Source organism: Nipponia nippon, unplaced genomic scaffold, assembly GCF_047370975.1.
Source record: "Nipponia nippon isolate SJK-2023a ecotype South Korea unplaced genomic scaffold, ASM4737097v1 scaffold_12, whole genome shotgun sequence".
Lineage (NCBI taxonomy): Eukaryota > Metazoa > Chordata > Aves > Pelecaniformes > Threskiornithidae > Nipponia > Nipponia nippon.
Genome location: NW_028262313.1, coordinates 813,100 through 835,495, shown reverse-complemented (window position 1 = coordinate 835,495; position 22,396 = coordinate 813,100). Strand labels below are relative to the sequence as shown.

Sequence of the window (22,396 nt, the reverse complement as noted above, 5' to 3'; positions counted from 1 at the left end):
CTGGACGCGCACGCTCTGCCAGCCGCACAGGGTCTGCGAACACCGACCGTCCTCCATGAAACAAACCTCTTCAAACCCTACGGACGCAGAACAGGGGCTCCCTAGGCAAAAGGAGCCCAGGTGCTTCAGCTCTGATGACTAACGGAAAAATATTGATGCAAGTCAAGCACAATATCCAATTAACAAGCAATTGAGAGCAACTGCAAATTTATATAGGACCCTCAAGCATTATCTACAGAATCAACTGGACATTTATCCAGGTAAGGTGGGGATGGACTCTGATCGTACCTCATCCCGATATTTTGTAGAGGTTTGCAGTACCTGAGGTAACAAAGCATTGCTATCTTTCCTGTCAGGAGCTGTTTCCATGTATTTAAGCGTAAATGCAATGGCAGCAGAAAAAGAGGCGAAGTGACACAGTATTAGACAAACCTTCCAATTGCAACAAAGCCGATCATTGTAACTGTAAAGAAGCCGTTACATCTCTGTCCCAGAACTTTAAGCTGCCACCTGAGACAGAAATACGCCTACCAGACAGATAGAGTGCCTTGTCCACCATGAACTCCTCAGCAAAGCGGATGTGGCAGAAATTCTTCTTGCTCTTTCGAATCGCTATGACTTCCCCGCACTGTTCAAACACCTCCATAATGATCTGCTCGGTTCCATTTTCCGGCAGTCCTCCAACAAACACCGTCTTACACCCTGGGGGCCTCTCTCTTGTTGCTGGAGGGGGAAGATCTGAAGAGAGCAAGAGAGAGAAAGCAGACCAGGTTAGTTTGGGGTTTGCCAGCGCACGTTCCTTTCCTCTGCCCACCTCTCCCGAGAGGCGACCGTACCTTCCCGGCTTCCTTCAAACGTACGCCTAGCTACGCTGCCTTCCGCTCTGCCACGCGGCGGATCCCGAGCACTGCGGCGGTGCTATGCGAGAACAAGCACGTTGACCAGCCGGTTTCCCAGCAAAAGATCTCGGGAGCCTGAGGCCCTCCACGCACGCTCCCTGGCACAAGCAAAGGCTCACTGAGCACGAGCAGCGCCAGGACCTCAAACCTTGGCCATGGGAGGTGCTACGCAAACACAGCTTAAAGGACTGTCCTAACATAAAGAATATGGAGAGAACATATACAGAGGATCATAAAGGGCAAAAAGCTATACAGCAGGCTGTAAAGGGTAGAGAAGCACTAACGTTAAGGGAATGTCAGGAACCAAATTTAGACTAAAAAGATATTACAGAAGGAAGAGATGAAAGAAATGGGTATAGCCAAGACGTGTAGAAGGAATTAATGCTTTTTTTTACCTGTATGGCTAAAATGAGCCACAGAACATAAAAGTGGGCTGAAAGCCAAGTCTCACTTGCCAGGAGCAGGTTGCTGAGCCTGCTCACGTCCCCACCTGTAACACTGCAGCACACAAGAGACCGCGTGAGGCTGCTGCGGCTTGCGGAAGGTTTCTCTCCTCCAGCCCCGAGCTCGTTTCCATGCTCAGGTGCCCACCTGGCAAGCGCAGCGAGACCCTCCCAACTCCGCACGTGAAGGATTACCCGCCTGTTACCCGGTGTTTCTTAGTATATGGAAAATCCTAAATGAACTTCAGTGCCGAGATCCATGGCCCTTGGTTAAGTTCACAGAATTACACTACTTACATATTTATTTAACAAAACAGTTGCATTACATTCCTTTAATTCTTTGGCATATTGCCAGCAAAGCTCTTCCGAAAGCAATTCTTAGGATTATTTTCTTTTTGTTCGGAAATGGCTTCTTTTGGTTCCCACATCGAGCCTGACCACTGACTTGCTACAGCCTTCTGAAACAACCTCCTTATCCTCCTTTTCTGTAAACCCCAGGCCGCCTGCGCCGACCGTTCCTTTTAACGCCCTGCCCCTGGAAGGCAGCGCCTGGCCAGATGCTCGCCGACCCAGTACCAGCTCCCAGCAAGGGCCTCCAGGAAGGACCCACCACCTCTACGAGGTGCTGAGGTTCCCCTCTCAGGATAGCACCGACCACCACTGCTAGGCTTTCCCTGAAAACCAAGTTTAATCCCCTTTCCAGTACACCTCATAACCTTATCAAACATTCCCTCTGTCTACTTCACTATCAGTATCCATTTTTCTTGCAAACTTCCTAAATTACCAGCCCTGATCACATCCCAACAGCAATCTCCACAGCCTAACGTTGGTATTGAACACAGTTTTGCACAGACCGTATCTCAGACCAAAAGATATACCTTAGGTCTGTCATAAGTACATGAAACACAAGGTAACAGCTGTAACAGAGGGTGCTGAACCCACGCTATCTGCGTTTTGCAAAAAATGTGTTTTTAAATCTTTAGCAAAATAATGGGAATAAGAGTTCCTTTAAAATTTTCTGCTAGACTGGCTCAGAGGGAGAGAAATTTCCCCCCTGGCAAATATCCCTGACAGATACTTGCGAGGAACTGACATTTCAGACTGCATCCATTCGCAAGGCCACACGAAAGGAGGGATTAAAGAGGAGGAGAACCAGGAGAGGAGAGAAATCCCAGGGAACCAGGACCAAGCACATCTCAGGCAGCCGAGAACAGAAACGCATGGTCTGGACGAAGTCAAGAGCAGTTTGTTAGGGGAAGGGGAGGGAAAGGTCTTCAAAGCAGACACAGGATCACTGGAAGCAACGACGGGTGAGAAGCAGAGAGCAGGGAGAGTACAAGCACAGGGGAAGGGGAGCAGGAGGAGACGTGCGCTCAGGAGCAGCCCGGTAGGAGCTCAGCCTACACCGCATACGCAGACCTTAGGCTGAAAAACCACTGCGAGTGTGGCTACAAGAAATCTGGGAGGAACACGCACCTCAAAAGCCGTGTCCAAGCGCTTCTGTGATGGTTCCTTGTTTGCCAGCATCAAGAGATGCACCGGTTTGTGACGTGCTCGGAGGCCAGGACAGGACTAACAGCGCATCTTCCTTCTAACAGCACTCGAAATTCTTGAACTGGCTCATCAACCAGTATTTAATTTCAAAACACCCACCACCACCCCCAAAAAAAAAACAAACCACAACCCAAAACTGTTTCCAGGACAGCGAGACAGGTTTTCTTCTGGGGATGGTGAACTAAGAGAGGAATCATCAGACTGGGCATGGCAAGAGTTTTATTTAAAATACTGGCGACGGGAGCACCACAGACTCCCACCGCTGGAGCCCACCAGGCTCGGGTGCCATCTGCTGGCACCTTCTTATGAATTATATACAGGCACGGTTACAAACCCCTCGCGTGGCTTCTCCGAGTAATGAAAGCCTCTTCTTTCCAGCGAAGAGCACTGAAAAAATTAAGTCCTTGTTGTCCTGTTGGTAATTTCAAGACTGTCCTGTGCTGACCCGGCCCCACAGACTCGCGCGGGGCCGCAGCTGGGCTGCGCAGGCACGGCGGGGAGAGGCATGCCTGAGGCTGCGCTTACGCCCCTCCCTTCCCCAGTTTGTAACGTCCGTCAATCTTATAGTTGAGAATTTACTGTTAATGCTTTACGGGGTGGAACGCTTCCCACCCTCTGCTTCCCTGGCAGTAAGCACAGCTCACGGGACCGGACTTCTTCTTCCCTGAAGATGACAAGCCAAGCAATGCCCTGTTGCAGGCAGAGCTCCGGCAAGGAGCACACAGAGGTCTCGGGAACACCGAGACCGGGGCAACGATTGCTGCCAAGCCGCGTGCATTCCTCCGAGACCTGCTGCCAGGCTCTGCCATAGGCTGCAGAGAGCAGCCGAGGGGACCGTGACTGTGCAGCCCCCGCTGATCCCACTGAGTGGGAACCAAGCCGGGGTGCCCTGCTCCATTCGCTGGGGGACAAACAGGCCACTAAAAGCTGGTAACTCATTTCCCAAGGCTGCTTAGCAAGTCAATATCTTGTGATGGGAAATCCAGCCTCCCGACAAGCCCGGTGAGGCAGATGTGTTAGTGGGTGGATCATCTTTCCTATTTTCTTCATATAGAACACAGAGACTTGCCTCTCCCCCGTGCCAGCATCTCCCTCTCCTCAAATCAGCCAGTCCAGGGAGCGATGAACGAAGCCACATGAGCCCACATCCCGCTGAGAACACTGCACCAGAGCTACAGCCTCTCCTCCCGCTAAGTTGGCTAGGAAATCAGTCCCTGCAGCTTGAAGGCATCAGCTTTGCAGACAGGAGCTTTGCCGACAGCCTGCACCGGCTCCTGGAAGCCTGTAGGTTACTAAATCTGGATTTTGCCAAGAATTCCGTCCTTCCCCAACCTTCGACAGCCTCCTACTGCCACTGGCCTGCTCAGAGGAGTAACACAGCACTGCAATGCCACAGCCTGACACCCTGCCCTACGGATAACAGGTCGGGTCACGGGCCCTTTGGCTTTCCAAGTCAAACACAATTACCCACCGTGCTGCAGACGGGTGTGTAACAAGGAGCAAGCAAAGCCCCAGCTAGTCTGGAGATCCCAGCAAAACAAACTCTCCCCATGGAGTTTATATCTTCTTCCCATTGGGGAGGCAGACTTGATCACTGCTGCGATTAATACAGTTACGGGGTTAAGGCACACGTTTGCCTAACGTGCCCTTCGCAAGCACAGCCTTGTCCTGCCAGCCTCCGAGGCGGACAACAGGGAACGCGCCAAACCTTGCCCCATGTGTAACAGAACATTGAAGGTCCCTCCTAAGCCTGCAAAGCACAAAGAGCCAGGGAAGCCGGGCCGGTCAGCCTTGGCAGCGTCGACCAGACGTGATGCGGACCCAACACCTAATTTGTGCCAAGCTGCGTATTATCCACCCTGAGAGCAGCTTGCACAGTTCACGTTTTTCATGATACATACAACAGAGGAAAGCATCTTAAAGCCTACAAGTAGGAAAGCAAGCTAATCAAGAGAAATGTGACGAAGGAAGCACGAAGAAGTGGGAAGAAAGCGGTCTGCGCCGCTATGATAGCCTCCCTCGTGCAACAGCCCACCCTCCCCAAAGCAGCACCACGTCTCGCAGTGATATTTGTTAAAACACTGACAAGCTGCAGGCTCCCGCCTGGCTGGCTGCCAGAATAAAAATATTGATCAGTCTTAAGTTGAGGCAGATTGTCGCATGGCCACAACAGTTCGTTGCTGAGCCCTGACTGCCTGTTTCTTAAAGTTTTCTGTCTTATTTCCCACCGCCTCTACTCTCCTTCCATCACATTCTGCGCAACCCAGAGCACGGCCTCAGCACGGCCCACGCTGGCTGATCCAGTCCCCCCACCTCCAAGAGCTCACTGCCTTTGAAGCCTCCGGTGATACATGCAGGAATCACGCCATGAAGATTACAGTTCAAATATCCAGGGGCCGGAATGCTTTCTTTCCCAGCCCTTATCAATCTAACAACTGAAAAGGCTATTTACCGAAACGGCAAACACTCCGTGACAAGAACAGGCTTCTCCCATTGCTCTGTCACCTGCTTGGCAGCGCCTGGTCACAGCGACGCGCGCCAGAGCAACGGCACTGCTCTTCTCCCATATCCACGTTTTTTATATGTATATACACACACACACACGTACGTGTGTTCCTATATAGACAGGCAGGAACAGGAAAAACCATAAATAGGCAGTTACGTGGGTTAGGTGGGAAGAGCGTGCAGCTTTTGCAGTGAATGATCTCCTTCACAGCAGGCATGTCTGGCGGGATGGGCGGCGGGACTATCCCCAAGCCTGGCATCATGGGGTTGATCGGAGGGATTCCAGTCATCATCCCAAGAGCAGGATCAAAATCTAAACGGGGAAGAGAATAAGGGAGTGAAAATTAGCTAAATAAACAACAACAGAGAGGCAACATTGCAATACAACTCACCAGAACTTCAGATCTGTGCCCTTAAAACAACTTTTTTTAAAACTATTTCATTGTTGATTGCCTCAGCCAAATAAATGTTCAAATAAACTACTTCCTTTTCCACTCTGTAGACACCATCTCCCATCTAGTGTCAAAACCTTCCCGGGTAAGGTTTATCCCCATAAAGAAACCCGTGGCAGCATAAATGCAGTGCAAAACCTCGCCCGCTTTGGTTTCATTAAACAGGTCAGTGGCGCAGACGGCTCGTGACGCAGGGTTAAGGGCATCACCTTGCAAGCTGGACAAGCGTACTGATTTCAGCAGCTAAGACCGTACCAGAATAGTTCTGGGTAAAACACACAGAAGCATTTAAGGAAACACCTTACTTTATGCCTTACCCTGCTTAACTTGTCTAGGTTTTAGTTAGCACTCTGACTGTATCTCAGTAGCATTTTACTTTGAATTTGCTCTTAGATTTGCCTCCAGTGCCAAACAAAACTGAACACACCTGTCAAAGGAGGGGTATTTTCTCTGTTCAGAAGTTGCGAACACTGGGGAAGCAACGCCTGTAGGCAACCAAAAGGGAAGCAGCCCGCCTGGGTGCCCTGCGGGGGAGGCTCGCGAGTTTGAGAAGAGCAGCTACGCTGTGAGGACACGCCGCCGCGGCAGGGCCGGCTGGTAGCGTCGGGGCGAGACCTCGGGAGGAGCTCCCTCCTGCAAGGGCACGCCGCCGTCTCTGCCCTCCACCGCCGCGGCTCTCTTTGCAGAAGCAGCTCTGAAGACCTAGGCAATCCCAAAATACCACAGAACACGCAGTCCTGAGCACTACAGAGCCTTCCAATCTGGCTGCTTCTTTCAGATGTAGATGGATAAAATTAAGTTTGCAAGGCACAGACCAAAGTTACAAACAGGTAGAACGGAGCGGTGCAGAGGCAGCACTTTCCTTTGAATGCTGGCACCATTTCAGATGCTATTCATGCCCCTAAGGCAGGCAGGCATTTTTGCGTTCCTCTCTTCACAACCACTACTCACAGTAATCTGGATGCAAGACAACTTTTAGGGCCCAGACTGGATGGTTGAGTTTGGTAGCTGAATTTTGTTTTCCTTTGTATTTTGAAATATTTTACCTGGGGCTACATTTCTACACAGTTTATGCACGCTGTTTTGCCTGCCTAATTTGGATTTCCTCGCACTCGGTGCAGGTGCTGCTGTTCATCTCACGTCACAGGTGAGCAGTCACAGTAAAAACACAGATCTGAGGCAAATCCTCTGCCATGAACCAGGCGTTTCAGAGGAAGGCACAAGAAATCTTCCTGTAGCCAGCTGTGAAATACGGATGTAGGGACACGTGTGAACTGTGTCTTCATCCACGGCCAGCTGACGCTGGGATGGCCTGGTCTATGACACCTGGCTTGGAAAGCATGACATCAAAGTTGCGGAATTGTAACTTTCATTAGTAGATTTCAGAGATGATACCGTCAAAAAGATCAGGCAGATAGCACTGGTTTCAGCTATTTTAAGTAATATCTTCACCTGTCTTAAAAAAAATTAAAAACGATGCAAGTCTGTCCTTAGACAGCGCCCCATTCCACAGCCCGGCAGCCTTACTGCTCCCTGCGACGGTGCTACGCGACCCCCTGGACCACAGCGCGTACGCGATTCCAGAGGAAAGGGGCTGCAAGGAGTGGCGGGGGTTGGCCTCAACGACCGAGGCTGTACCTGCACAACCGCTGTCTCGGGGCACAGAGGTCTGTTCTCCCCAGCCCCGCAGCCAGAGGTGCCGGGGGTCACGCTGGGCTACCGGCCACACGTCAAGGACGGGCAAATGAACCCACTGCTACAACTTTTGCAAGCCTCTAAATTCAGTCCCTTCACATTTTATAATTCTTCACGCCAATGAGAGCGGTCTCATCTTGTCCTGGTAATTTGTTACTGCTTCAAGGTTAGCTGACAGCAATGGGTACGGATGCCAATCAGAGAAAATCCTTAATGCAGGAGCAGAGGAGCTTGGGGAATCCGAGGAAGGAGAAAGCCAAGATGGGTGTTTCTCTGATTAAGCAAGACTTACAGCTTTCTAAAAGCGTGAACGGATACAATTATCAGAAGGCAAAAGACCCAGCAGGGTAACGAACTATGGCATTACAATGAAAAGCAGAAAGTGCGCATGCAAGGGCAAAGAGAGCCTGTGGTTGTTGCATTCGCGGTGAGCCTCCTTGTTTATTGCTGAACCAGCAACGTGCAAGACAACGTGCCAGCTTGTGGAGACCTGCTTCTCCTGCTACGGAGCTGAGCCCATGGCTACAGGCCAGCATCCGAGAGGCATAAGAAGCAGATTCAGAAGAGCCAGTCTCCATTTTTAAGAACAGAAAAAGAAGAAAAAAGTCCTCAAGGACTCTGAAGAGTTCAAAACCATCAGGCCTGGCCGGTACTTTTTGGTGAAAGCTGTGATAACCTTTTTTATACAAAGCTGGCAGTAGCTGGATGGAGGGAAAGGTGCTGTGCATTCATTTTAGACACTGAGGTCCTCTTAAAGCATCTCACAACTATGTGCTTCACTTCATCTGTAGGAACAGAAATTGGCTGGTAAATTCGTAAGCATTTTAGACATTTTTCTACTATGACCTGAAACTTTAGTCCCACCTAGCTTTCAGCAAAGATGGCCCAAAGCACATCAAGCTTCCACTGTCCCTCACCTTCAATAGATACTACAGAGACTGCTCTAAACTTCAAGCCATCGCTGTGCTTGGGAACTGATCCACCTTCCCCAGACCATCCTGCTCTCTTGCAGCCAGGTCAGAAAAAATACTTTGCTCCTTGTAGAACATTCCGAGTTGTTTGTGTTGGGTGCAAACCTCCTGATCTCAAAAGGATCAAAACGAACAGCACTCAGCAGCCTTCCCCTATTGTTACAGCAGGGAATAGGAGACTGGCTTCGAACTTGTGTGCTCTCCTAGGACGGAGTTCTGTTGATTTTCACTTGCCAGAAGCATGGGAGCAGAAGAATGACATGAGAACACCACCCCTACAGCAAAGACAAATGTGAAACAAGGCCTAGGGAAGAGTACAGACTGCACACAAAACTGATGGCAAGTTAAGCGATGCTGGTAGTTAAATACAGTATCAGCTGCACAGCAAACTACCTGCTCTACACCAGAAGAGCAGAAATAGGTTTGCAGAGTGCTGCCAGCACAGACACTCCCTTCCCAGGTGAGCAGGCAATTATTCAGGCAGCATCCTTCTCAAGTGCTTAATGCAATAAAGCACTGCAACAGTAATTTCATTTCAGGATTTTGATGCACAGGCACCCTGCACTGCTGAGAAACCAGGTACAGCACAGCTCTGTTCCTACAGGAGCGCTCTAACAAACCCTGGGCAGGATGACTCACCCACACACACGTACTCCGGACTACAGGGTGGTCATTTCTGGAGCAAACGCCTCCATTAATTTCTGCCGTATCCATTTTACTGCCCTACTGCTTTCCTCCTCATCTCCCTCCCACCCTTCCTTTTGAGCAGTTCCAGTTCAGCTTACAATTACTTGATACCACCGGTTTCCTGCGCTCTGCGTGGGACCCTCCTCCTGCTCAGAGGACCTAGAGGTACCCCACAATAACCATGGTTTGCATCAAAAAACATGTATTCTCATTTCCTCTGACATCAGTTTTAAAACACTGGCCCCTAAATAAATCACTTGCGGACATTAACGCATTTCAAACGCGGCTTATTAACGTTTAACCAAAATAGGTTCTTCTCAAAGACGTGTTTGAAAGAAGAGGTGGGCAGGGTCTGGGTAAGGGCACATACCAGGCAGGAGGGGCTGTCCCGTCATCCCCATGGGAGCCATCCCTAGGTTGTTCATCGCAGTGGTCCAGGCAGTTGGGTCTGACATTGGCAAGCCCATCGGAATGGAGTCGAGGCTTAGATTTCTGCCACCATCTGCTGAGAGGAAAAAAAGTGATTAAGAGCTTAGTGCGTATCCTCACTCCTCTGCAGGGCATACGTAGCCCAGCAAGGCTGCAGTATCAGCATCCAAAACCAGATTTGAGCCTAGCACACAGGAAAGAGCCAAATGAGTTAAAAAAAACCCAAACAGTTCTGTCCCTCTCAAGTAGATGACATTTTACAGAAGCGAGGTCTATGAAAACACTGCCTTCCAAGAGCATCTAAATAAATTATGGTTTATGCACTACAATCAACAGCTCTAAGGGGCCTTAAAGGAACAATGATTAAAGGTAAGGGCTACACTTTGACTGCTCCCAAGAGATTTACGAACAAAGGACAAACATCCAGCAGGTACAAATCGTCATAATTGCACTGGATTTAAGAGAGATGGCCGGTTTGTTCCAGTAGAGAGTGCTTCCACTGCCATTTGAAGACATTTCTCCATGCTAAAAGGGGAAACGAAGCAAACAACAATGTCATGCTGCTGACAGCAGCAGTACCAGTGCTATTTACTCAAGGTCTAGCAGAGTTATCTGGCAAACCAAGTGGAACCATTAACATTATACAAACATGTGGCTTAATTAAGCATTCAAATCTTCTTCAGTGATTTAGCTGGGTCAACCATGTCTTTAGCTGGTGACTTCCATGTACCAAGACATATGCTTGTTCTTTTTCTTTGCGCAGGTTTTAACTAGAGGTGCCCAAATGCAGAAATATCTGATTTCAAAGGGGGGGGGGGGGGGGGGGGGGAATGCTTAGCACAAGGTTAACTCTGCACAGGGGAAAAAAAAACAAAACCAAAAAACAATCCCCACAGGAACTTTTTTCTTGTGGAAAAACACCGAAGGACTCATCCACTTCAAAAAAAGCCAAGAGCCAGTGCCCAGGGCGTTCTCCTGCCGAGGAGAAAAGATGGAGCTTGAGCGAGCTGCCCAGGTCAGAGCAGGGACACCGAACCCGGCCACCTGCCCTTCCAGAGCTGCCTCTCGTGCCGTCTTCCTGATGAAGCTTTCATAAAATGAATGCTCATTTGAAAAAAATCCGGCTTCAGCAACAGAGGGGCGGGGGGAATATCAGCAGTGTTACTGACAGAGGCTGCACGAAAAATTCCCAGCTCCAACCTGAAACTCAGCGGAGCTGATATTCTCCCCTCTCGTATAGCCCAGGACACAACCCGGTGCACAGACACCCAAAGCTCTCCCGAAGCTCTCCATAATACGCCAGCAGCAGGACATTTATCGACCGCTTATCTCACCCTGTGATTTAATGATTCAGAATTTCCATTTCCCGCCCTATTGCACCACTCCTCTCTTCTTGGCCTCAGAGAAGGGACAGGAGATCAGGTCACCTTCCTGAGATGCCACCTCCACACCCCGGTGAGAGGTCTCCCTCCGCACTGCCCCATCTTCTGCTAACCACCCAACCCCGGTACCACTTGGGCCACCTCCAAAATCCTCCTCTCCCACGCTCAAATGAAGCGCTGCCGAGGTCGAACACCCAGCCTTGGCTTCAGCTTTCCCTCCTGCCACTGCCAGGCCCACCACCCTTTGCAGTAGTCAGCCGTTTCGCTTTTTATGTTAGCCCAGCTCTACGCGCTAGCCCAACGCCTACGCCGGAGTTAACCTATGTACAAAATACCACCTGCACACCTCTGTTTTTTCCTTATCTGACAGATCTTACTGAGTGGGGGAAAAGAGAACATCAGACCTGATGCTCAAGAGTCAGCAGACTTAGTCAAGTCAAATATGAATTAAAGCAGCATGAATAGAAGAACATACTCCACCCCAAAATAGGAAAATTCAGCTCTCTAGCTGCCAATGATGAAATCCAACTTCAAGCATGGGTTTTGGAGTAAGACTGACTGTTCTAGGTTCATGGCAATGTGTTGCAATACAGTTAGATAGATGGCAATAGGATAGGTGGGATCTACAGCACATCACAGCCTGCGAGCGAAGGAAACGGGCACCTCATTACAGTATTTGTTCACCAGTCAGAGGCAGTAACACTATCGTGAACTCAACAGATCACACTAACTTGCATTTTATTACGACAACATGCTCACCCACTGCTTTTTAAGAGGGAAAAATATGCACAGGAGCATCCACTTTACCTCAACATAGGAACACTAACGAATTTATTCCTTTCAGACTTGTATCAATCTCTAATCCTCAGCATCATCTACTTACTTAAAGGGGGCTTGTAAGAAAGATGGGGACAGGCTTTTTAGTAGGGCTTGTTGCAACAGGACATGGGGTGATGGTTTTAAACTAAAAGAGGGGAGGTGCAGACTAGATATCAGGAAGAATTTTTTTACAACGAGGGTGATGAAACACTGGCACAGGTTGCCCAGGGAGGTGGGAGAAACATTCAAGGCCAGGTTGGACGGGGCTCTGAGTGACCTGATCCAGCTGAAGATGTCCCCGCTCGTTGCAGGGGGGTTGGACTGGATGGCCGTTAAAGGTCCCTTCCAACCCAAACCATTCTCTGATTCTACGATCTTCCCCCAGTCATGTTTCAATCAGCTTTTGTGACCTGTGGGTCATCTCTCTTGAAAAAAAACAACGCTGAGCTGTCCCAGTTTTGTAACTCCTTTGTTTCAGGAGATCTGGGACAAGCCTGAACTTCAGTTATCGCCATTCGTCTGTCAATGCGAGAGCGCGCAGGCTACCAGGTCAGGCAGAGAGAGAGAGAAACAGGGCAAACCGAAGAAGAGAAATGGGATTACCGGGTTGGCAGTTGCTAGTTTAAAGGAAAGAAATGAAATCAAAGATTAAAAAAGGAAGCACCAACATGAAAGCCAAAATACCCAGGAGAAGGCAGCAATGCAGCGAGGCCACGGATCATCCCACTGCACAAGGGTGAGAAGCTGGGAGCCCCCTTGCTGTCCGGTGTCTGTCCAGGAGAGACCGCACCGGGGTGACACGCAAAACAGTGCTTCGCCTACCTATCCCGCGCATACCCGTCCCGGTCCAGAACCACATCTGTTATTCAACAAATAAGATCACTGCACGTTATTCAAGTTGTGCAAGGTCCTGGTCTCGCATCTCTGCGTCCAGATGCCCAAATGGAAACAACATTTTGATTTCGCGATCGCAATGTGGGCAGCTGAAGGTTGTGCCAGGACAACCCACAGCCCTCCGCAAGGCTGCCCGGACCGCAGGAATCCTGCCAGCAGTACTGAAAGTCTCCCCGTTACAGCGCGCTGCACAGCTCAGCCTGAAGAACCTCGATATTCACCGCTTCCGACGGTAACGGTCAGATTGTGATGCTTAAAAAGCAGATCTGCACTGAAACAACCCAGCGCCAGAGAAACACGGGCTGTCTGTGCATCCAGCACGTGCAAGAGGCACTTGAGACATTTAAGGACCTCCAGGTGTATAAAGGAAATGCAAAATAATGAAAGGAACAAGATAAACTCCGGAGTCTACCCACTTCCAACAGCCCTAGGTGCCTCCGTTGGGGCAGGCGACAGTCTCAAGGGCTACATCTACCTTACCTGCACTCGCAAGCTGACTGAAGTCTCCCATCAGCTGGGATACACCTGCCAGCAGAGAGGCAGAAACCACCGCCTCCTTCCCAGAGGGACAAAGGGGCTTTCCTTCAAAGTCCTCCTCCTCCTCCTGCACCTCCGAGCAGGCCCCGCGTCTGCTTCACACACCTCTGGGAGCGGTACCCAAGCGCAAGGTCCAGACGTTTGGAAGGCGAGGCATTCACATGCCATACCTGAATCCCAAGGGAAGCACTCGGGCCGTCACGCCTCTGAGGGACCTCTGATGCTCACAGCTTCTTGGCACAGAACAGGGAGACCACGATTTTGTAGCACATGACATTACACATTGCAAAACTGAAGTCACAGTTACGTCTTGTTGCACAGTTGGACAAAACCTCTACGAGGAGACAAGAAAGCTATCTTCTTGCCGACTGCATCACAGAGACAACAGGATCTCAAAAAAGGAGAAGGAGTCCTGCTTTGGCTGCAAGGAGATGTCTTAGGGCAAGTCATCTCAGTTGAATCAAGAAATGAGGATACAGAAGGGTGAACACGCCAGACATTTCTAACCAAAAAAAGCTTACCGGAGATAATCTAGAGAGAAAAATAGAAAGCAGCCACCAAAAAAGAATGTTTTCTCAAGGGACTGTAAAGGAAACAGTTCGTTCAAACACAAATGAGAAGGGGAAGGACAGGGAGGGAGAAGGAGACACGTCAGAAGGACAGGATAAACCTTCGGTCAAGAGACTAACGTTTCCTGTGCTCTCACTATCAGCATTTCAAAGTCATCCCTAAACTGTGCTGGACTATTATCTGTAAAGTTCTGCCTTTTCCTTCAAGTTTCCTTGAAAGGATTTTTCTCTTCAGGGGAACAGTCAGACCTTCTCTCTAGCCAATAACATCTCAACCTTCCTTTCTGCAACTGGATGCTTTGCCCATCGCCCTCCCTCAGCGAGACGGCCTTCTGCTGCAAAACGGCACCGCTGCCTCCGGTCCCGCCTCGTCCTTCCCCTCCTGCAGCTGGCAGCTCTCTATGGAAAAGCTACACAACTAAGTCCCGCAGACGGCTCTTCACACGGCGTACGTAACATCTCATCTTCACGCCATGAGCAGATGCCACATTTCCCCGGTCACACTGCTGGGATTGCAGTTTTCAACCACAATATAATCTGCAAATACATTATTCCATCTGGGTTTTTTTCCAGTCACTCTGTGAGAAATACAAGGAAAATTTCTTAGATACCAGCTTCAGTAAGACTCCTAGATCTGATATTACAACATCATAAGCTATTACGGTCCATTTAACAATTTGCTTTTGTTGGATTATCTTAAGCATGAGTGTCTCCAGTCATTCAGGCTGATCTGCCTTCTTGTGCTTTTCATTATGGTCATGATTTTAATATTGAGATATTATCCAATTAGAAAAAAAGGATAAACGTATTGGGACAGGTATAGAGCTTCCACAACGCTTAAAAAAAAAAATCTAATACAAAAGTTGCTTTTGTTTTGCACAGAGACAGCAACGAGCACTCACCCGAAGCCATGCAAGCATGGAACCACGAACACTGGCCTGACTGCAAGCAGCACCAGACCACACCGACACTCCCCTCTGTCCGCCTCCCGCACGAACACCCCAGCCCAGCAGCCGTTTGCAGTCTGCGCTTACGCGGATGCCTTCCCTCGCGCGAGCTGCCGCCGGCTCACCTGCAGGAACGCTGGCTCTCTTCCTCTTCTTGCCCGGATCGCCTCCATTCTCGGCTGGGCTTTCCGACACCCGCGGGCCAGCCGCGCTCCCGAACTGCAGAGGTTTGTTGTTGCTGCCAGGATCAAAGGACAGATGGTTTAAGCCTAAAAGAGAAAAATACACTCAGAGACTTTCTTTAAATTGGTTTGCGATGTTTCAGGATCACAGTAACAAGAGAAAGGCCCAGTCCCAGGTACAAGCAGCCCTTCGGGCCCCTGGAGGAACTGTGCCTCCTGCTTGCTGTCCCCAGCTACGCCTGTTACACTGGTACCACTTTAAAATATTACTCACAAACATTAATCCCAACACCCACACAAATCAAACTGTTTGATACTGTACACCAGGGGGGCATCTCCCCTCTGTTGTACAGTGTTTGGAAACTCAGAGGCCGAATTTTTTTCTATATCTTCCAATCCAGGAATAAATTTTTAATAGTTACTTAAGTTTCACCCAATTTGTCACCAGTTGTGAATTCACCTGGAATTATTTACTAGCAAAAAACAAGATGACCTTCAAAAACACAAGTGCTATTGCATTTTTTATGCAAGGAGCCTGGCAAGCAGTTGCCCCCCTTCGTAGCCGAGGAAGGGCGCTCTGCAACGTGCACCCCCGACGAGGGCAGCTCACAGACCCAGCCGACGGGACCAAGCTCCTCCTCAGCCAAGCGATGGATCCACTATCGGAGCCCAGACAAAATTCTTCAGCCTCAGGGCTCCGGTTGCCTCTCCCCTCCCCGGCAGCACAGGACAGGTTTTCCTCTGCAGGCACCAACTTGCCCCGGTTGCCACCCACCCCACGCCGCCACCACCCACCCCGCGCGCTGGGCGCAGGCCGACGAGAGCCGCGGGAGAGGTGGCAGTGCCTCCATCCGCTCGTTTTAAGAGCCACGGCACTCAAAGACAGAGCGCCTCGAGTCCTGTTGCTCCGTTTGTTAACAACAGAGTAGATCTACCAATGAGTTAGCTTTATTCAAGAATAAATTTAGATTGACCCATATAAATTAAGTAAATCTAGGGTAAAGATATAACACCAGAACAGTTAAGATGGTATGCACCGCCGAGACGCCCGTTGCCTGACAGCACACTGTATATTGGTTTTAGACACAGCTGTCCTTTTTAACAGCCCTCATCCACCTTATGAGCTGAGATACCCCACGATCTTGGGGAACACCAACATACCTCACGTTTTCCAGGAAGGATCCTGACGAAGGAGACACCAAGGCCCACACAGACCCATGAAGAACAGAATTTGGTTTCGAAAATAGTGCAACTTTTTGAATATTCACTAACTACAAAGCACACTCTGAAATATCAAGTAACCAATAGCCTGAATATTACTCAAAAATTACTCAGCTGATCACTCGGATGAAGTTTTTTTGTGTTTCCTGGAGGTTTTGAGTTTTTCCTCGTTCGCAAACATTCCCATCGCTACACAGGACAAGTTACTTCAGTGTCGAGCCCAAGTTTCACAAGAAATATCCAAGCGTGTGTTTGCCACACAAGCAAAGAAAAAGCAACAGTTAAGAAGTACAAGGAAGGAGAAAAGGATGAAGCAGAACAAAAGCTGCCAGAAGTAAATGCTGGCTGGTGCGACGGCTTTCGCACTGCCCCCCAGACGTCCAAGCACTTAAGCAACACCGAGCAAGTCAAGAGAAGGCAGACGGGTGCGCTGCAACGTCTCGTCGTCTCAATACAAAAGGTTTGGTACCAAAGACTCCTATAGCTACTTAGGCTGTCGGTCAAAAAAAGTTGCAGGGGGAAAACAAATTGCTGTAACGGCCACATGTCAGAAGAAAAGGACGTTTCAGAAAACCCATAAGGTGAAGGAGCAAGCACAAGGAAGGAGGCCCAGCTGTAACGCTGACAGCGTACGGTCCTGCCAGACTCCTACCACCTGGTGACTGTAGTCCTCCGACGGTTTCTTCTCCTGAAATTGCTTCTTTGGAGCTTAGTCCCTGACGTTCCCCCACCTGGCTGACCCAAGTTGTAACCCTCTTCAGTGGCCTCTTCAGCATCCCTGAGAAGGTGCCTACATCCCCACCTTCTCCCTCCTAGGAGGCAAGGCTAAGTAACGTGGGCCAGGGCACGTCACCAGGAGAGAAACTCGGAGGGGAACCAGAACAGCCCGTGGGGAGCAGGAAACCTGGATTTTGGTCTCTGCTCCCATCTTCTCTCCTGTGAGCACCCCGAGTACAGTTTCAGGCGTCTGTAAGAGCTTTGATGCCCGATGTTGTTAGCTGTAGTAGGATGATGCTGGAGAACGAGTTGTTTAAATGCTTACAGGATCTCCCTAGATGATCCTAGTCGCCCTGTAAGGAAAATCAAAAGATTTCTAGGAAAAATCAGTTACGGAAGAAGAAAAAATTGGAGAGGAACAGAGCTTGCTGACGTGGTAGTGGACACAGTGGAAGCGGGGAAAGGAATAAGGTTTTTTGACACAAGAGGCATTTGAATGAGACAGCTTTAAAGGAATGGACAGTTTGGGTTATAAAAAAAGACATTTGAGAAAGTATTGTTTGGAGCTTTTTCTAAGACCACAAGAGAGCATTTCTAAGGAGAAATAAAATAAAACTGCTATTACAGAAGCCCAACTGTATGGCTCGACAGAAACAAGGCAAAACCTGTCCGCTGCGTCCGAGCCGGGGAGCAGAGGGAAGCAGCCGCCGCGATCTCAGGCCATCTCCATTCAGCCACGTGGGCTCAAAAGGCTTCAACGGACAATTCGGAAAACCGGGCAGGGCTGGGGGTCTCTAGGGGACACCATGAAACAGAGCAAAAAGGCAAACAGATCCGTAACCAACCAACCACTACAGAAAGTGAGAAAAGCTAATTATGCCGATTCGAACCAGAGAGATTGAAGAAAAATTGTTTTGCAGCTCCCAGTGTATTTCCTAATTCAAGGCATTACATTCATTCCAGAGTAATTCTGTGCTAAACCATCTTTTAGACGATCACCCTCCACAGATCCGTGGTGGACAAATTGTAGGTGATGGTCAATTAATCGCATTTATAGGGCAGCAGAATGCGGTCCCAGCCATTCCCGGCTCTCTGAAACGGTCTGTTTCTTAAAATGACAGGTAACAAGAAAAAAGTGCTCTGTAAACAATTCCAAATTACTGGAGGCTTCAAGCATAAAGCTTCAAGCATGCAATTAATCACAGCAAGTTGGAGAGAGGTATACTGCCCTTAACTGAGCACCGAGTTCATTATTCCACCTTCTGCCGTATTCAGCACTTGCAGGGATGCGAGACTGAAGGGACATTAAAATATTCGGTTTGATTTATCTTTGTCTCAGCAAACTCACTCTGAACAGTCAATGGGAAAAAAAGAAAAAAAGCCATTTTTGTGGACCTATATAAAGTGATAAAAATAGCTACATTTCTGCTAAGGTACGCCTGTGCTCCCGGGAGGGGAAAGTCAGCAGAACCACAGGAGCACCAGAGATGACAATTATGCCGTCTCAACGCACCGACGGGCCGAGGCGTTTGTACCAAACCTTTCTCGAGACACACTGCAGCACCGTGATTTCTATTCTAGAGGATTCCACTTCCAAGAACTTGTTAATAAACATGGTTGCTGTGTACGGCTGTAAATAGACAAGGGAGTGGATACAGAGAGCCTGAAGGAGCTCTTCTCTTAGCTACTGAAAGGTGAGAACGCAAGAAGCAGCCAAAAAATTAAGTACTATTCGGCTGGCAACAACAATAGTCACGCCCGACTACGCAAGACGCCTACAATGCTGTTTCTTAAAGACCCCAAAGTCAAAATATCACCAAGGTCATCAGGGCTCAGGAAAACAAATCTCAAATGCAGCAGGTTAAAAATAGAGAGGCCGTGCACGGCAAGGGAATAGGGATGACAGAAAAGGAGCAATTGTAAGATTTACCTCTATTATTACCCAGCTGATGGAAAAGGCAACACTAAACTTGAAAGCGTGTTTTCCCACGCCTGGGTGTAGGGAAGGACGCGGACAAGCAGCGATCCAGCCGGACCCTTGTGCCGCCAGGCCCGAAACGGACGGACGCCCTGCTCTGGCCGAAGACGACACGCCGTACAGACACTCGGCATTAGCCAGCACCTGAACGGTAATGCACACCTCTCAGCCGATTACTTTCTGACCCACTAAGAGCAAAGGCAGCTACTTACTCCCATTATTTCCATCAGCAGTTTGAGCTCGGACGCTTGATTACGCTCTGCGGTACAGGAGGAGCACTCAGATGCTGCATCTGCTCCGACGACTGTGCTGGGGAGGGAGGCAGCCGCCTCCAGCAGAGGTGAGCTAAACGAGGAGTGAAAAACTACTTGCGTTCTTTGCGAAAAACAATTTATTAATGTATTTTGGGAGAGGAAAAAAAAAACAAAAACAAAACACACAGATTCCTTAGCTACAGGACAAACCCTGGGGTCTACAGGAAGAAAGGCAGCTCTCACAGCCGTACAGCCGGCACCCCTGCCAGCGGGGCCGTGAGCCACGCCGCAAGAAAGCGCCCGAACCAACGGAACCAGGCCCGAGGGGAGGCAGCCCCGCGCCCCGCCAGCTGCCCAGCACACCCCGCACGCCCCTGCCAGCCCCGGAGGCCCCCTGTGATCTGATTCAGCTCACGCCCTGGGCAGAAATTAATGCAGCTCCTGGGAAGTGGATAACGTGCTGCTAAGATTAGTATACCCACAGTGCTCACCAAAGGCTCCAACCCCAACCCGACATACAGGGGAAGGAGCAGAAACGGACCTACAAACACCCTTAAGCCTTCAGCATCGGGCCCCGTGACCCTGACCGTCCACCGCCTCCCCATCGCAAACGCAGCACCGCACGGCTGCAAGCCAGCGGGCAACTTGCTACGGACCAGCTGTGAGCCAGCGACGTCTCCCCTGCTTTCAGCACGCAGATTAACAAGAGGAGACCTATAAAAGGAGGAGGAGAGACCATGGCGATGGAGAACTGAACAGTAATTAGGAAGTACTCGTTTCTCCTCTTATATCATTTCTACCTGAAAACATCCAGACCTCAGGCGCTGACATTAAACACTGCCCCAAAGGCAGCTACCTGAAGAGCAATTAAAAAAAGAGAAGAAAGGTATGTTCCTGGAGTTCATCAAGCCCTGCGGAAAGCCCAGGAGGGCAGCTCAGTAATTAAAAGCATCCCTGAGGAATTCTCCTCCCAGTTATCTCCTGCACCAAAAGGTCAACCTGTTCACGACAACTTCTTTAAGCAGCTGGCGAGGAGCAAAGGGGAAGGGGAGGCCGGTGCAACTGCCAGTAAAACACTCCCGACCAGGCACAGGCACACGGCGGCTGGCTTGGTGACCAGACAGACGCTGTCCCAAAGCTCCCAGGGGTCTTCTCCAGGTCGGGTGATGAGCAGCAGCAGGCCAAGCCTGCAGCACGGTCTCCCCCAGGCGTTATAGGTCATTAAGAAGAGATGGAGTAAGGAAATCTCAAATCAGCCCCTCAATCTCAACCCAGGCTTCAACTGCAAGCTTATGAAGCCGACTTTTAATTTGCTACTTAATAGGTTGCAAATATAAAGAACGCTAAACAGGCATAATACGATCACAGTGCGCCACGCCAGGAACGTAACGTGCTGCTGCAGCCCATGCAAGCCGCAGGCAAGAGTCCTGCTGAAACCCCCACGAGCTGGAATGACAATAATCCAGTCATGCCATCAAAAGGGACGCACTCACAACGGCTGCGACACTGCCGGCAGAAATAAAACAGCAACCTGAACGCGGTGTACAGCTGGAGCTTCTGGAGCCCCGTGTAGACACTGGAAAGAGGCAGCCATTACAAGAACACCGTAAAACCAAAAGCAAGGCTCTTGTCCAACAGTCACAGAACAGGATTCACCCAACGTTGCAGCAGAGGATGGGGTCACCCTAAGCTGCCTTTAGAGGGGGACAAGTTACCCTCACAGCCAACAGCTGCCTGCACAGCCAGAGTTTGGAGTACAGTTCCCATCGCCTAGGAACGTTTCAAATCAGCCCGCGCTTGGTCGCAGGAACCGCACCACCGCCAGCGGTGACAACTCTTCCTTCACTGCAGAGCAAGACACAACTGGCCAGCTCGGACACACCACCTCGGGGAGAAGCGAATCCCAGACCTACAGTCGGGCACCTCGAAACAGCAAAGCTGCTGAAGGCCAGACCAGCCGTGACGCTGACGGAGAGCTGATCAGCCACAGACTTCCACCCACCCAGTGTGAACGACAGTCGGACATGACGCTGCTAATGCTGTTCCCACAGCCCACCAAGAAGCACAAAGCACAATACACACGGCAAGAAATACACACGGCAAGAAATACACACGGCAAGAAATACACACGGCAAGAAATACACACGGCAAGAAATACACACGGCAAGAAATACACACGGCAAGAAATACACACGGCAAGAAATACACACGGCAAGAAATACACACGGCAAGAAATACACACGGCAAGAAATACACACGGCAAGAAATACACACGGCAAGAAATACACACGGCAAGAAATACACACGGCAAAAACGACAAAGAATTACCCTTGGTGTCATGTTCTTTGATAAAGAGGCAAAGCCAAACAGAATATTTTGCACCACGTTGCGATGTCCTGCACTCCATCAATTCACTTTTGTGTTCTAAACAGACTTGAAACTACCGGGAATATCTCTAGCAGGCCCAAAGCTATCTCGAATAAAGCAAAACTCTGCTCAAGAATTCGGATCAGGAGAGGTGAGTGGGGACTGACTGGGAAACCCAACTGCGCTCTTCTCTAGAAGCAAATCACAGAACGTTTCTCACTGGGAGGGATCTCTGGTGATCATCTAGTCCAACCCGCCTGCTCAAAGCCGCGTCAGCTCCCCCGGGTTGCTCAGGGCACTGTCCAGCTGGGTCCTGCGCATCGCCAAGGACGGAGACCCCACCACCCCTCTGGGTAACCCGTTCCAGTGCTCGACCGCCCTCACAGCGAGCAAAGTTTTCTCACGTTTAGCTGAATTCCCTGTATTTTGATGTGTGCCCTTTGACCTTTCACTGGGCACCGCTGAGAAGACTCCGACTTCATCTCTACTCTTTCCCATCAACGTGTATTTGAACATACTGGTAAGACTCCCTCTGCCCTCACCCCAAGCCTCCTCCTGGTTACACAATCCCCGCTCGCTCAGACTCTCCTCGCTGACAGATACTCCAATCCCTTCATCACATTAATTACCCCTCGTCGGGCTCACTCCAGAACGCCCGTGACTCTCTTGTACTGGGGAGACCAGGACTGGAAACAGCACTCCAGGTGGGACCCCGCCAGTGCTGCGGGGAGGGATCCCCTCCCTGGACCTGATGGCAACGCTCAACCTAACGCAGCCCAGGACCTCCTTTGCCGCAAGGGCAAGTTGTTGGCTCGTGTTCAACTTGATGGCAACCAGAACACGCAAGACTTTTTCCACAAAGCTGCTTTCCAGCAGTTTGTCCCCAGCGTGTAC

General features: G+C 49.9%; 1 protein-coding gene across 9 annotated transcripts in view; it reads right to left on the bottom strand.

Annotated features, from left to right (window-relative positions):
* ENOX2 (ecto-NOX disulfide-thiol exchanger 2) overlaps positions 1–22,396 on the bottom strand; it is a 57,097-nt gene that overhangs the window by 26,926 nt on the left and 7,775 nt on the right. For 4 of the 9 annotated variants that reach the window (XM_087748252.1, XM_087748248.1, XM_087748247.1 and 1 more), the window contains 4 exons: positions 14,909–15,052; positions 9,577–9,711; positions 5,505–5,714; positions 532–738 (listed from right to left, as the gene is read on the bottom strand). In XM_087748252.1, the coding sequence (XP_087604378.1) occupies positions 532–738; positions 5,505–5,714; positions 9,577–9,711; positions 14,909–15,052 (696 nt within the window). Of the gene's footprint in view, positions 1–531; positions 739–836; positions 5,444–5,504; positions 5,715–9,576; positions 9,712–14,908; positions 15,053–16,126; positions 17,067–22,396 lie in introns of those variants that run through there. The other 5 variants (XM_087748251.1, XM_087748253.1, XM_087748250.1 and 2 more) reach the window with 5 other exon arrangements.